This window comes from Chlorocebus sabaeus, chromosome 15, assembly GCF_047675955.1.
Source record: "Chlorocebus sabaeus isolate Y175 chromosome 15, mChlSab1.0.hap1, whole genome shotgun sequence".
Classification (NCBI taxonomy): Eukaryota; Metazoa; Chordata; class Mammalia; order Primates; family Cercopithecidae; genus Chlorocebus; species Chlorocebus sabaeus.
In genome coordinates, this window is record NC_132918.1 from 86,369,509 (window position 1) to 86,383,430 (window position 13,922).

Here is a 13,922-nt window from a genome sequence, read left to right on the forward strand (position 1 = left end):
CATTTTGGGAGGCCGAGGTGGGCAGATCACTTGAGGCCAGGAGTTCCAGACCAGCCTGGCCAACATGCCAAAACCCTGTCTCTACTAAAAACACAAAAAATTAGCCAGGCGTTGTGGTGCACACCTGTATTCCCAGCTACTCGGGAGGCTGAGGCATGAGAATCACTTGAACCTGGGAGGCAGAAGTTGCAGTGAGCCAAAAGGAACTAGGGGAAGTCATTACACTCTAGGCCTGAAGGGGCACTGGAAAGAAATTGTATTATTATTGACCCATGAGAGCTGAAGCCATGCAAAAGAGGCCTCTAGACAGGCCTTGCAGTCATAGAGGGACAGGACTGTGGCCAAAATTTTGGGTTAAAGGCATGAAGAATACCCTGATATTTCTCTCCTTCCTTCTTTTGATTTTCTGCCAGTGCTTCCCATTAGTCAATCACAACAGGAAGCCACAGGTCAAGGGGGCCTAGTGATTTATCTATAGGCTTCCAAGGGCACGGCTTGGTAGAGAAGTAGAAACAACAGATTTGGGGAGGGAAACAGCAAATACTGCTATTATAAATATTCTCTAGACCACAGGAAGTTTAAAAAAAATCACTAGATTGCAGGACAATTAAAAAATCCCTATAAATCTATCTTTCTATTACCACTTCCTTCTTATTCCCACTTTTAACTTGCTGAGTGTTATCTCTGCCTAGCACTGGGGTGGGTAAACGTTTTCTGTAAAGCATATTTTAGACTTTGAGGTTTAAGAGGCAAGGTTGAAAATATTATGTTCTATTTATGTAGTGATTTAAAATGTAATTATTTGAACATATAAAAAACAGTCATTCAAATTCAGTGGGGTAGATTTGGTCTGTGGGGTATACTTTGCTACCCTCTGGCCTTGAAAGTCTTCTAAATTTTTGCTAGCCTAAAATCCACCTACTTTTCAATGTCAAGTTCAAATAAAACCTCCCCTATGTGGCCTCTCATATTGGGACTCTGAGCTGTGAGTGACAGAATATCAACTTATTACTAACTTAAGCAAAACAGAGGATAAATTGAGAGTTTGCTGGTTGTAGATCCCAGAATCCAGGAGCTGCCGAAATGCCAGCTGCTCTGGGGATATCCTGCTTTGCTAGGTGGTAACATCAGAACATGCCCTCCTCATCTCCCTTTCTCTTCTCTTTGCTTCTGTCTTCAGTTTGGCTTCATCATCTCGTAGAGGCAGACCTTTTCCACAAGACATAGAATGTATATCTCTTTATGTACCCAGGAAAGTATTCTGCTTGACCTGTCTTGGTCATCCAGCCACCCTTTGATGAACCCATGTCGATGGAGGAAGGGCGAAGAGTGATGTGGTAGTGTCGAGGTTCAGACATGGCACACGTTTGGGAGAGAAGCTCACCTCTGAGGAGGGGAGAAAGAGGTAGTTTCCCACAAGGAGGGTGCATTCTGTTGCCAGGAGATGAAACAGGAGAGGCTGTCTATTTCGGAGAGAGAGAAATGTCACAATTACAGTCCAGTGTGTGCAGCTCTGTAACAGAGATAAGTCTGACGCCTCGTTACCACCCGCAGTACCTAACATCACACTTGGTAGACACATTCATGCGATTTTGATGAATGAATGACTCAGTTCTCCCAGCTGATTGTGTACACACTCTACTCCAAACTGGCCCGGAATTTTATCAGCTGCTCTTTATTCTGTACGTTGTATTCGGGGTTTTTATGGCCATCTATCATCTCTCTTCTAATTTCGGGCGCCAAGAGAGTGTGAGACAGAGGCAGGCACGCAGTAAACATCCTGTGTTAATCTCAGTCCCAGATCCAGACCACAGAATGCTGACTCCCCCGCTCACGGGAACGATTGTGTTTTGGGTGACCCGTGTGGCCGTTTTGTTGAGGTCTTTAGGATACAAAGCCCCCACCTAAAGACGCGACCCTCCCGTGAGAGGGGGGCAGGGCCCGGGGGCGGGAGCACAGCGGGGCCCCAGCCTCAGGCGCGTCACTGAGCACAAAGGAGACAACGGAGAGGCGGCAGCGGGCGCTGATCTTCGCTCGCCAGCCACTCGCAATTGCGGTTACAGACCTGCAGCTCCCCCTCCCCCACCCGGCCCGCCCGCCCGCCTTTCTGTCTCCTCTCTCCCTCCGTACTGGACGGCCCCGGCCCATTTCCGGGCTCCGGGTATTTGGCATCGATTGGGGCCGGGGACGCGAAGCAGGTGGTCGCGGCGGGGCCGCGTGGTGGCGGCGGGGCAGCTGGGCCGCCAGCCTGGTGCGTCGGGGACCGTCTCCCGCTGCTTTGGTCACCAACCCCTGCCCGCCCGACCCGCTCCATTCTCCGGCCTGCGAGCCCTGCCGGCCGGACTTTGCGCCGCGTCCGGCGCTGCTGCTGCGCTCGGGGCGCCGGCGGTGGCCTGGAAGCCCGCGTTAAAGGGGCAACCGGGACCCCAGCCCAATATGGCTGAAGTCAGCATCGACCAGTCCAAGCTACCTGGAGTCAAGGAAGGTAAGGGCCGCGGAGGGAGGGCGCGCGGGACCCTCCCCTCTCGCAGCCCGAGGTTCTCCCAGGTCAGGGGCGTTGTCATTGCGGCTCCCGCGGCCCTCGCCCGGCGCCCGTCCTGCGTTGGCCTTGCCTGGACGTGAAGGGAATTGAATTCAGGTTCTAGTGTGGGACCTTGGGCAAGTCACCGACGTTCCGAGCCTGTGTTTTTCTCCAGGGGGTGGTTGAGGGGGACTAGCACCACCCCCAGCAAGTGGCTGTGCCCGTGTTCTCGTGCATGGCAAAGCCTCGGTGAACGCTGAAGACCTGGGTAAATCTGACTTACCACGCTTCTTAAAAATCGAGGCCCAGCCTGGCTGGCTTGAAGGCTGGGAAGTGGGGAGGGGTTGACATTCGGTTCCGTGTGGAGCCTTTGTTTTGAAACATGACTCTTTCCCTCCTTCTCTCCCTACTTTTCCTAGGCCAGCGTCTGGCTGGCTCACTGACTTTCCCACCTTCCTCAAGGTTTAAAAGTTTAGTCTTGGCTGTGTTCTGCGCGGGCGGGAAGCCACTATAAGCATTTTCTTACAAACAAAACCAAACAAAAAACACGGGGGAGCAGGGGACTGATGACTTTGTCATTGCTTTTTATACCAATGACCGGGAAAATTGAGATTGATTGGTACTGACCTGGTTTCAGCTGACAGCAAGTAGCCTTTTGACTTCCCTTCTCTGTTTTTCCACCAGCTGCCTCAGGACCTAGCGTGTTTTTTTGTTTTGTTTTGTTGTTTTTTGTTTTTTTTACTGAGATCTCAGGTGCTGGATCGCCTTGTGCCTTGAGTTATCTTTGTTTATTCTTTGATCCTAGGAAGCATAGACGTTCCAGAGGGCTACTGCAGACCCCTACGTTCCAAGGGCTTGCAAAGTCGCCTTTTGTTGGGAATGTCATTTGTTGGGACTGAATATTGTAGCCTGAGGTGACGTGGAGATGTGGAATTGAAAATAATATTTGGTTTCTTGGAACTGCTTGTTTTATTACCAGCTTAATTTGACTCAGTTGGTCTTGTGTGTGCTCAGGCCAGCCCAGAAATCTCAAGAAAATTAAGGACTGCTTGATGGCTTTCCCAGAGTTTCAAGCACTAGGAGACTAGTGACTAGTGGTCACTGATTTGATGTAGAATTTCTAATGGGCCTAGTTCGGTCTTATTGTTCCAGAAGGATGTTAAAGCTTAGGCGTGAGATTTTAGCGTTAACACTTTTCTACCTTTCTGTCCCGGGTATGGCTTTGATGAAGAGTTAGGGCTTTCACTTGTGGAAAACAGTTTTCACTCTGCTGTCAAGACTAAGGAGCCTGAGTGATAGGAAAGGCAGATCAATACTTTGAGAGTTCTTATCTTAGAGATTGTCTGGTTATCCTTTGCTTTTGGATATAAGGGGTTTTTTTGTGTGCGTTTGTGTTGGGTTTGTCTCTAGAGAAAGAGTGATCCTGGTGCAGTGTGTAGTGCATCATGAGTAGAATGAAAATTGGAGTTCAAACAAAATCTGGTATGAATAGTATTAATCATATAGTGCTATGATTTTATCCAATCCCCTATTAATTTGAGTGACCTGGAAAAAACATAAAACTCTTTATATACATTTGTATTACTCTTAGGTTTTCTGATTTCTTACCAATATATGAATGATTTATTTTAACGTATTGTTTCTGAAGGAGTTCCACAAATACCTTCCATCTAAAAATGCAAGATTTTTCGATTTCCACACTCTAAAGTCTAATACATTTAAATTAGCTTTCATTTTGCGTAATACGGTGTTTGGCTATCTCTTTTATGTAATCTGGTAAATTGGTAAGGAAATTTAGTGTGGCTCTTTCATTAAGTTAGAATTAAATATTTGTTACTTTTGAAGATGGTCGGGAATTGATGAGATCACTGTCTTTGTAAACATCTGACTTTTCTGGTTCCAAGATCATCAAAGGAAATGATGTATTATTCTAGGAATGTCCTATTAATGGTGGTGAAGTTTTTTGATCTGAAAAGTGTTCAAGTCTAATAAAGTGTATCCTTCCTTAATATAACTCTTAATTATGGCCCAGTTACTCCCTAACAGTGTCTTTATCCTAATTAAAGAGAATGAAGCTGGTGCCCCTGATAGGGTAAAACATGCGCAAACATTGAGACTGTGGTAATACTGAAACTCCAACTTTATTTGAGAAGGGTTAGTAGTAGTAATTAGTTTAATATTCTGATGTAGATATTTGAAGCCCATTCAAAAAAAATTCCTGTATCTGTCTACTCTACTTCTTAATTTAAACTTTTGGTAGATTTATATACACTTACAATTTATATTCAAGTTGGTATCGTGGGGTAGATTTCAATAGAGATTACGAATAAAATAGTGTAGTGAATGTGTGCCCCTTTCCATTGCTGTTTAGGAGAGGATGGAGCACCCTGTGACCTTTTGTTGTGAACATTTCAATAGAGGTCGTGGGTAGCAGCTGACATTAGGGTAAGGGGATATTTAAAAATCTTTCCTAGGTTGAAATCTAATGCTTGCTTACTTAGTTTTTAAGGAAGTCAAAAATACTCATCATTTAGACAGACTTTTTGAAAATACACACGCACATCTATGGTAGTATTTATACCTTGGTAAATCTCTTAAACTGGGAGACGAAGGGAAATGGTTGAGTTCATATGTAGGTGAAAAGAATCAAGTCAACTAAGTGTCAGCACATCCTTTTTTTTTTTTGGTTAAAAGTATGTTTGGAACATCTGTATACTTTTTGTAATGGAAAATACTGTTGCCAATATTCAGGAATAATACTTTATTTCTTCTGAAACATTTGAGGTTCTAGATTTGAAATAATTTCCAGCCATTTTAAACTTCAGTAGATCTATAACTGAAATGCAAAATGCAATTTGCGAATGTTAGGGAAAGGAACAGGCATGTTTCAATAATATTCTGAAAGTTTCTTAGTTTAGAGTTCAGAGTTGAAAACATATTTTTCTAAAAATGAACACTTTTAATCACTTGACAAACTTACATTTTTTGGGGGGGTCAGTTTTAGTTGCTTCTTTGAATTTTTCTTTTCTGAACCAGTAATCAAGACCACCTACTTTACTTTTGCTCTCCAAGTTCCTGTATGGGTAAATGAATTGTCCACTTGCCATAATTTTGCCGTTTAGCCCTCTCTAACCAAGGTGTTGATCGAAGCCTTTCTAGACATTTTGGCATTTCATCAACTTCTTCGCAATATCTTAAGCATTACAGCTTTACCACTTTTAGCCATGCAGTGCATGCTTTCAGCCTCTCCTATTTTCTCCATTATTTTTCTTTCCTTACAGCAGTTCTCTCAATCTCGTTTTTTATGTTCTAGTCTTATATTCTTTAGGTGGAAAGGTCTGCTGGCTCAGAGTTGGTGAACACTGTGTGTGTTGGTGTGCGTGTGTCTGCTGAACATCGGAAATCAGTTTACCTAGGAGTGACTGACTTCTTGAAGTACAGGTAGCGAGCTATTCTGGGAGCAAATCCTTTTTCTTTAGTGAAAGGTACAATTTAATACATTTTTAGAAATGTCTGTAAAAGGAGACATACCTAGAAAGCACTCATTTATTTTAGGTTCAGGACACTCCAGTGGCATAATGTGGTAAATTAAGTTAATGGCATACATCCGGAACTTCAAGGGGGAAAGACGTAAGATTATGTCTGGTACAGTCAGTTAACCCAGTAGTCTAAGAAATTTAAAGCTTATTACATGCACACTAGGCATCTAAACAGATGGCAGTGTCCATGAGATGTACATATATCTGGCTACAGGGCATACTCACTTTCCCTGTTTTTCAAAATTCCGTAACAGTTTTTGTTTTGGTTGTTGCTTTTTAATGAGACCCTGGCTGGGTTTCTTTGAGCTAGGAGTTTTGTGTCTTAGTTATCTTGCTTTACCCTCATTTGGATGAAGGTCTAAAGTAGTCAGCAACTATTCAGTACGTATTTGCATGTGTGAATAAATGAATGAGTGAATTGATGAATACATTATTATTCTCTGTTGGTTTAGGAATCTTACCTCTGGCATAATTATTTTGTATTTTTCAGAGTATAAGCTTTTAAAAGGCAGAGATAATACCTTTTAAACCACGTGTATCACTTATCATTTATACCAGCATGAAATTTATACAAACTTGGATATTTTTTCTAATTTTTTATGGGTATGTCTTGTAAATAGAATTCATTCAGCATACATATGTATTACATAGAAAAATTAAGGAAAGTAATTTGTTGCTTTCTCTTCTGACTTTGGGGATAATCATTAAGAATAGAATTTTCGTAAAATTTTCTAAATGCTGGTTTGTGTTTTTGATTTTTACTTGAGTAAGAGGTTTAATTTTTTGTTCTAAGTGCAAAGCAGTATCGCTCAGTTTGGGAGCAGGAAGGAATCTTACATAATTTGCATGTCTGCTGTGTGCCGCGTGTTGTGTTGAGGGTATTTCCACAATAAAACACATTTTCCGTGGCACATGAACATGATCTTTGCTGTGGTGTGGAATGCATGGAGTTGTTGAAAGAACTTTCTGAATTCATATGTGCACCAAAAATGGCTTTCACAGAAGGGAAGAAAATAGTTTATTGCCATATGTAGACTTGCAATACTTTTTTGAATGACCAAGGGAATTTTCAAATGGATATAACTGTTAATTTGTAAAATACATATTTTTTAAACTAACAGGTACTTAACGGACAGCTCACACGTGGGAAACCATAGTTAATTGGTACTTTAAAAAGAGATTTCAGAGTAGAAGGCCTTAAAAAACTCTGTTCTAGGCCAACTTCCTTGTTTTCCAGATGAAAATCTGAGGGTCAGGGCGGGCAAGTGAGCTGTATTAGACCACCGAGGATGAGTAGATAGGAATTGGCACGTTGGGGCCTAGAATTAGAAAAGTTTAGAACTGTGAGTAGTTACTTACACAGCTTATTCTTCCCTCCTTTTCTTTTTACCTACCTTCTCTTTGCCTTTTCCTCCTTCCCTCTCTTCCCCTTCTTTCTTTTAAATTATTCTGTAGATGCATAAGATTCATTTCTGATGTGTTTCATTTATGTGATATGCCATATGTTTAAGATAGTAGAATGAAAATAATAAGACTTTTTCTGAGGATAGTTATTTTAAGGGTAATGTATCATATGGATGCTGAGTTAACATAGGTTTAATTAAAATTTTTTACAGCTTTTATTTTTGATTCAGCAAATGAATTGCTGAGTGAACTATAGGAAGTCACACTCTTGCCTCACTTTTTTCTACCTGAAAAATCTTGCAAAAGTGCATGTCTTCTCTGGTATGTTCATTCTAAAGAGGCTAATATTGAAAGGTAGAAACTCTAAAATTAAACGTATTGGAGAAATAAAGTCGTAGGCCATGGTCTTTCCTCAGCCCTTGTTAGGGACATAACAGTTTTTGTTGAGATAAGTGAATTTTTCCTCAGTGACAAAAAGCATGTGATGCTCTACCATTCATAAAGAAAACAGTTATGGAGACCACTAAACCTAAGCAAATGCTGCTTGAAATCCCGGTTCTCCAAGTACAGAAGCATATTTAGAAATGAATCGCTTTGACCCATAGAGGAGAAAACAAACATTAAAATAACTATATTTGCTGTTTCAGAGATAGCCACTGGAAGTGCCATTGGATTAATGTTTTTAACTGGTGACTCATTTAAAGGGGTCCTGTGCTTCAAAAATGTAAAACCAGGATAACCTAGATCTTAGATAAGACCCACAAAGGATAATTAGTTTTTATATTTAGAAAGACTTTGGGGATTACTTAGATGTTTGATTCTAGAATGTTCCAGGTGTTTGAATTTAAAAACCAGCACAAGTGTTCTCAGATATTACTTTTAAAAGGACTGTTAAGCAGAAAACAATCATTATTTCCTTTTGTTATTTTGTTAAAAAAGCATACACACATACATTAAGTGTGTATGCATATGGTAGTTGTTAGCCTACATTGAGAAAAAGGAAAAAAAAAACAAAAAAAAAAAACAAAGCAGTGGAGACTTTCTAATAAACCAGAACCAATGTATTACCAGTCTTGTTTATTTATCAGTGGTTCTTTGCTTTTTCTTTGTCGTTTTAGTCAAGTTCAGTGAATCATTTACATACAGTAAAAATTCCTTCTTTTTTAGTGTGTAGTTCTGAGTTTTGACAAATGGTATAGTCTTGGAACCACCACAACAATCAAGATACAGAACAGCTCCTAACCCCGAAACTTCTCAACCCCCGTTTCATGCCCCCACCGGCCACCGATGTGTTTTCTGCCCTTGTAGTTTTGCCTTGTCAAAAATGTTATATAAATAAGATCATATAGTAAGTAGTTTTTTGAGTCTCCACAAACATACTGTTTATCCATTCACTCATTGAAGAACATTTGAGTTGTTTTCAGTTTTGGTGGGTGTCAGTAAAGTCACTCTCAACATTTGTGTACAAATTTTTTTTTTGTATGTGTGTGCGTGTGTATTTGAACATAAGTTTTTGTTTCCCTTGAATGGACTTTCCGGGTTATATGGTGAGTGCATGTTAAAATTGTCAAACTGTTTTTCAAAATGACTGTACCATTTTGCATTCCCACCAGCAAGCTATGTGAGCTCCAGTTGTTCTGCATCCTTGCTGGCATTTGATATTTTCAGGGCCCACTTAATTTTTTTTAATTTTAACCATTTTAACAGGTGTGTTATGATATCTTATTGTGGCTTTAATTTGTATTTCCCTAATGACTCATGATGTTGTGCCTTTTTTCTTGTGCTGATTTGCTTTCTTATATTGTTTGTTGAAGTGTTTGTTTCAAATTTTAACTCATTTTAAAATAGACTGTTTTCTTATTACTGAATTTGGAGGTTCTTTACATATTCTGGATACAGTTCTTATTAGATATACAGTTTGCCCATGTCCATGGTTTTAAAAACCTTAATTCAATATCAGAATGATACGGGGGATCTAAACACCTTCCTAGCCCTAGTTGATATTAGCTAAATCTCTTAGAGATGGTTTCAGGAATCTGTAGTTTTTATATACAGACTATGTACTCAGACTTATGCATTGGCATTTGGAAAATACAGAATGAGTATACTGTGGCCACCTCAATACAGGGATCTTCTCCTAATTTCTTAAGTTTTTGCAGTGACAGCTCATTTATCTGATAAAGAATGAGCAGTAATCCTCTCTCGTAGTTGGAATTTGTTGCAGGGACCTACAAACTACTGCCACTTGTTTTATATAGCAAGGTAGTTCAGGGTGGCTTTTATATTTTTTAATGATTCAAAAAAATGTTTTGTGATGTGAAAATTATATGAAATTCAAATTTCAGTGTCTGTAAGTAAGTCTGCTTACATACTATAGAGGCAGAGATGAGTAGTTGTAGCAGAGACCACGTGATTGGCAAAGCTTAAATTTTTTGCGACCTGGTACTAGACAGAAAAAAAAAAAAGGTTTGTTTTGGAACCATTTTCAATGAAACTTTCAAAAAACTTTCTTATTTAACTTTTTTTGGACAGTTCATTTATCAGTATAAACACTGTTTATCATAACTTTGCTTTGATATAATGATGCCCTTAGGAATTATTGTTGATTGAACGCTTATGACAGCCTATTTAATTTTTGAAGTGACTTCAAAAAGTACAGACTTAAATCATTTTTCTTTCTCTCTCTCTTTTTTTTTTTTGAGACGGTGTCTAGCTCTGTCACCCAGGCTGAAGGGCAGTGGTGTGATCTCTGCTCACAGCAACCTCCGCCTCCCAGGTCTAGCGATTCTCCTGCCTCAGCCTCCCAAGTAGCTGGGATTACAGGCACCTGCCACTACGCCCAGCTAATTTTTGTATTTTTAGTAGAGACAGGGTTTCACTGTGTTGGCCAGGCTGGTCTCAAACTCCTGACCTCATGATCCACCCATCTCAGCCTCCCAAAGTGCTGGGATTACAAGCATGAGCCACTGCATCCAGCCTCTTTTTTTAAGAAGAAAAAAATTACACTCCCGGTAAATTTCTGGGGACTTTCAAAATCAAATGTAGGTAGAAATCTTATGTAAAGTAAGATTATGCCATATGCCAGCTCTGAGTAAGGGTCTGTGGGGCTTTCAGAAGTTCAGGAATATTGAACAGATTCAACCACCTTAAAATGTTTGCTTATTTTATTTTATTTTATTTTAGCTTATATTATTGGCCCTGTGTAAAACTTATTACAGATATTTGTGTGAATGAAGTATCATTTCATCTTTTTAAAGACTTGTATCGGAGGTACCTAGGCTGATTTATCACCAGATTTTTCATCTTGCCTGATGAGCATTTCCAGTCCTGATACAGCTCCTCAGTGACCAAATACCAGGGGAGTCTCCCCTGGACTTTTTTGGCTTTTGTTTTTCCAATGAGTCATAAAGGCTTAGTCATTTTCCATTAACTTCAGGAGTTTTAACTGCATGTAGTAAAACTGTGAATGACTTATAAGGATATCTTTCCCTCTTCACTGCTTCCCCATCAGCAACAAATTCTGTTTTGTTTATTGACTATGGAGGAGTCCATGATTGACTTTAAGTACTATATTCACTAATTTTTGAGTAGCATCTTCCCACCAAATACTTTGAAAATATTGGATTTTTCTTTTTATGTTATGAAGGTCTGTGTAAATATAACATGTAAGAGTTGACAAATACTGTGAAAGACTCTTTTTGTCTAGATGGGAGTCCTGACATAGAAGAAATAGAAAGAGGCTCACTTAATGTTCCACGTTCTTCCCATCTGTACATCTTGAGTTTGCCTTAATATCTGGACCAGTAGCTGTTTGGGAAAGGGCTATTCACGCTCAATGACTACATTTATAGATCCCTTTCTGGCTTTTCCTAGAAAATACTTTCAATTCTGTCAGTGATTGCTGGATTCTAAGTTGACATGTTTGCTTCTGTTGTTTTCCCAGCATTCTCTGGTCAGACCTCATTATTTCACATTGGTCTTTGGTGTATCCACAAATCGTTCCTTCTTTTTATAGTTTCTCCATTGAAACTCCATAGAGCTAATCTTTGAAAGATCATTTTGCCTATGTGTGTATGTTAAAGGGGACAGACTGTAGGTGGAGACAATGGTTAGGGAGTTTTACTGTGCTAACCCCTGAATTCCAGGAATTTGGTTTCCGTGGCACCCAAACTCCCCAAAGTAGAATGACTGTTGGGGCTTAAAGGCAGGGTCATCAAATAATTTACAAGCCAAACCTAGATGCTTTGTGAGTAAAAAGGGATGATTCTAATAATTTCAACAGAATAGGTGTATTTTGGTGACCACCCAAGTGAAGGGGACTTTGCTGAAATACCACAGGAAGTTGGATATGATGACTGAGCGAAGTCACTGTTACAGAACTTAATGACTATGCAAATGTAAAGTTTTAATTGACTCTTAAAACCCAAAGGGTACCTGTCTCCCATAGACTGTCTTGAGGTTCTTAATTTATTTTCTATTTCATAATTGATTACTAAATGAAACATATAATCTGCCCTATAGAATGTAGTCGAAATGATCGGGATTTTGTTTATTCGTATTTAGTAGTTACAGAGTTTATCAGAATTCTATTTGGATAGCTTTTTCTTGGTTCCCAATTTATAGGTTCCTCTATGTATTTCCCAGAAATGTGGGGAACAGATGTTGAACCTATTTGTGCAATTGAAGGAAGGTAAGAAATGGACACATTTCTGATTCCTACTACTTGGCATTCATTTACATTTTAAATAGAAGTGTAACAGGCCACCTTTTTACTCTCTGCATTTCTGTTATGCATCTTTTCAGTAATTGAGCTCCTCCCAGAATTATTTTGCAGTATTTTCTTTAATTTACCAGTACATTAAATAATTTATGCAAATTGAAATCTAGCTTAGAGTATAAAATTCAAGTTCAACTGAGTAACTTGTTTGTAAAGGGAAGTACTTTGAACATGGATTTGTAAGATCTGGTTTCACATCTCTTCTTTACTACTTATTAGCTGTAAGAACTCGGAGAAGACAGTATCTCTGAGCTCCAGTTTCGTTATCTGTTCATTGGAGATAATATTTAATGTGCTTTGGGAATTAACTGCAGAACTGGATATGGAAACATTTTGTAAAGTGCAGGAGTATACATTTCTTTTGATATTACTGTTCAAGTTGACCTGTAAATAATTCCACTTTGCTATCTTTCACACCATTGATCCTATGAGCCCTACTAACTGTCTATCTAGAATTTCCTTCTTCAATGTCCACATATTATATCCTACTTCTGTCCTACCTCCCAACCCCTGGCCTCGCTCAAATGCTGTTTCTCTGTAAAGTCTCCTGCTTCTTTCCTGGGTATCTCTCCAGCCCTCCCTTAAGTATTTACTTCCTTAAGCAACATGTCTTCATGCTGTGTATCAGGCTGCTATTTCTCTCAAGATGAAGCTGATCTCTGACTGATCTCGGTATTTCTTAAAGGTCCTCACACATAGGAGCTATTCCAGAAAACTTAGGAAATATCTGATAATTTGTTCTCAGTGAGCACGCTATTCGAGGTAACCAAATTAATGACATGAGAGTAAGAGCTATGATCATTTGCATGAATTCCCTGGCATAGGAGTCGAGGACAATAGCAAGTCTTTTGCTTTTTGTTGTGTGAGTTGGTCCAGCTCTCAAATTTCTGTAGGAAGTTGATTGGTGTTGCGATGGACAACTCCTGAAGTCAGAGTAGTCTCCTTTGGAGGCAACAGTCTTCCTTGTTTAAGGATTAATTTTAGTTCTGTAAGACCCTGGTAATCTTTGTACACGTTCTGGTAAAGTGATATTGTCATTTTGTTGCTCTTACTAGAGTATTCAGTTAGTTTCTTAGATGGTATTGGGTTCCATCAGAATTTTTATGTGTACTATTTTCTCTTTTAGATTCATTTTTAGATAAAGGGGGGAAGACTCTTACACAGTTTAAACAAGTCGAACATAGCGTGTATTTTTAAAATTCTTGATATAAGGGGAGACAATTGTGAAGAATCTGAAAGTTTTGGGTTGGAAACAATGAATGTACAGATTGCAAACTTGTCTTGGTTTGTATTGAAAAGGGGAGAGAGCATGAGCAAAAGAATGAACTGAAGCCTTTTTGCTTTGGGGATGATATGTTCAATTTGTACTTATTTTAGAATGGTCTCTTTCAGGTTCATATGGTGTATTAGAAGTTAACACTGGTTTAAAATATGCAGTGCTATGAAAAACAAATGTATGCTTCAAGGGAGTTATGATTCAAAATTTTCTGAACCATCTAAATAATTTTGACTCCATATGAAACAAGTGAGGCAAGTGATTCCTTTATAGCAGAAAAGGATTTGGACAGCTCGTCTTCCTGTTCACAGATAAAGGCTGCCCCTGATTTTCTTTCATTTCCCCTGCAGAGGGTATTACGTGTTAACCAAGCAAACTGTAGGTTGTACTGAAGCCAATTTCAGT

General features: G+C 39.5%; 1 protein-coding gene across 2 annotated transcripts in view; it reads left to right on the forward strand.

Annotated features, from left to right (window-relative positions):
- Positions 1-2,098: 2,098 nt before the first annotated feature.
- The window catches only part of CCDC50 (coiled-coil domain containing 50), a 63,081-nt gene continuing 51,257 nt past the window's right edge, over positions 2,099-13,922 (forward strand). The window contains exon 1 of one of the 2 annotated variants that reach the window (XM_008009531.3): positions 2,099-2,485. In XM_008009531.3, coding sequence (XP_008007722.2) covers positions 2,437-2,485 — 49 coding nt within the window. In that variant the 5' untranslated portion in view covers positions 2,099-2,436. The remainder of the gene's footprint in view (positions 2,486-13,922) is intronic. The other variant, XM_008009532.3, reaches the window with a different exon arrangement.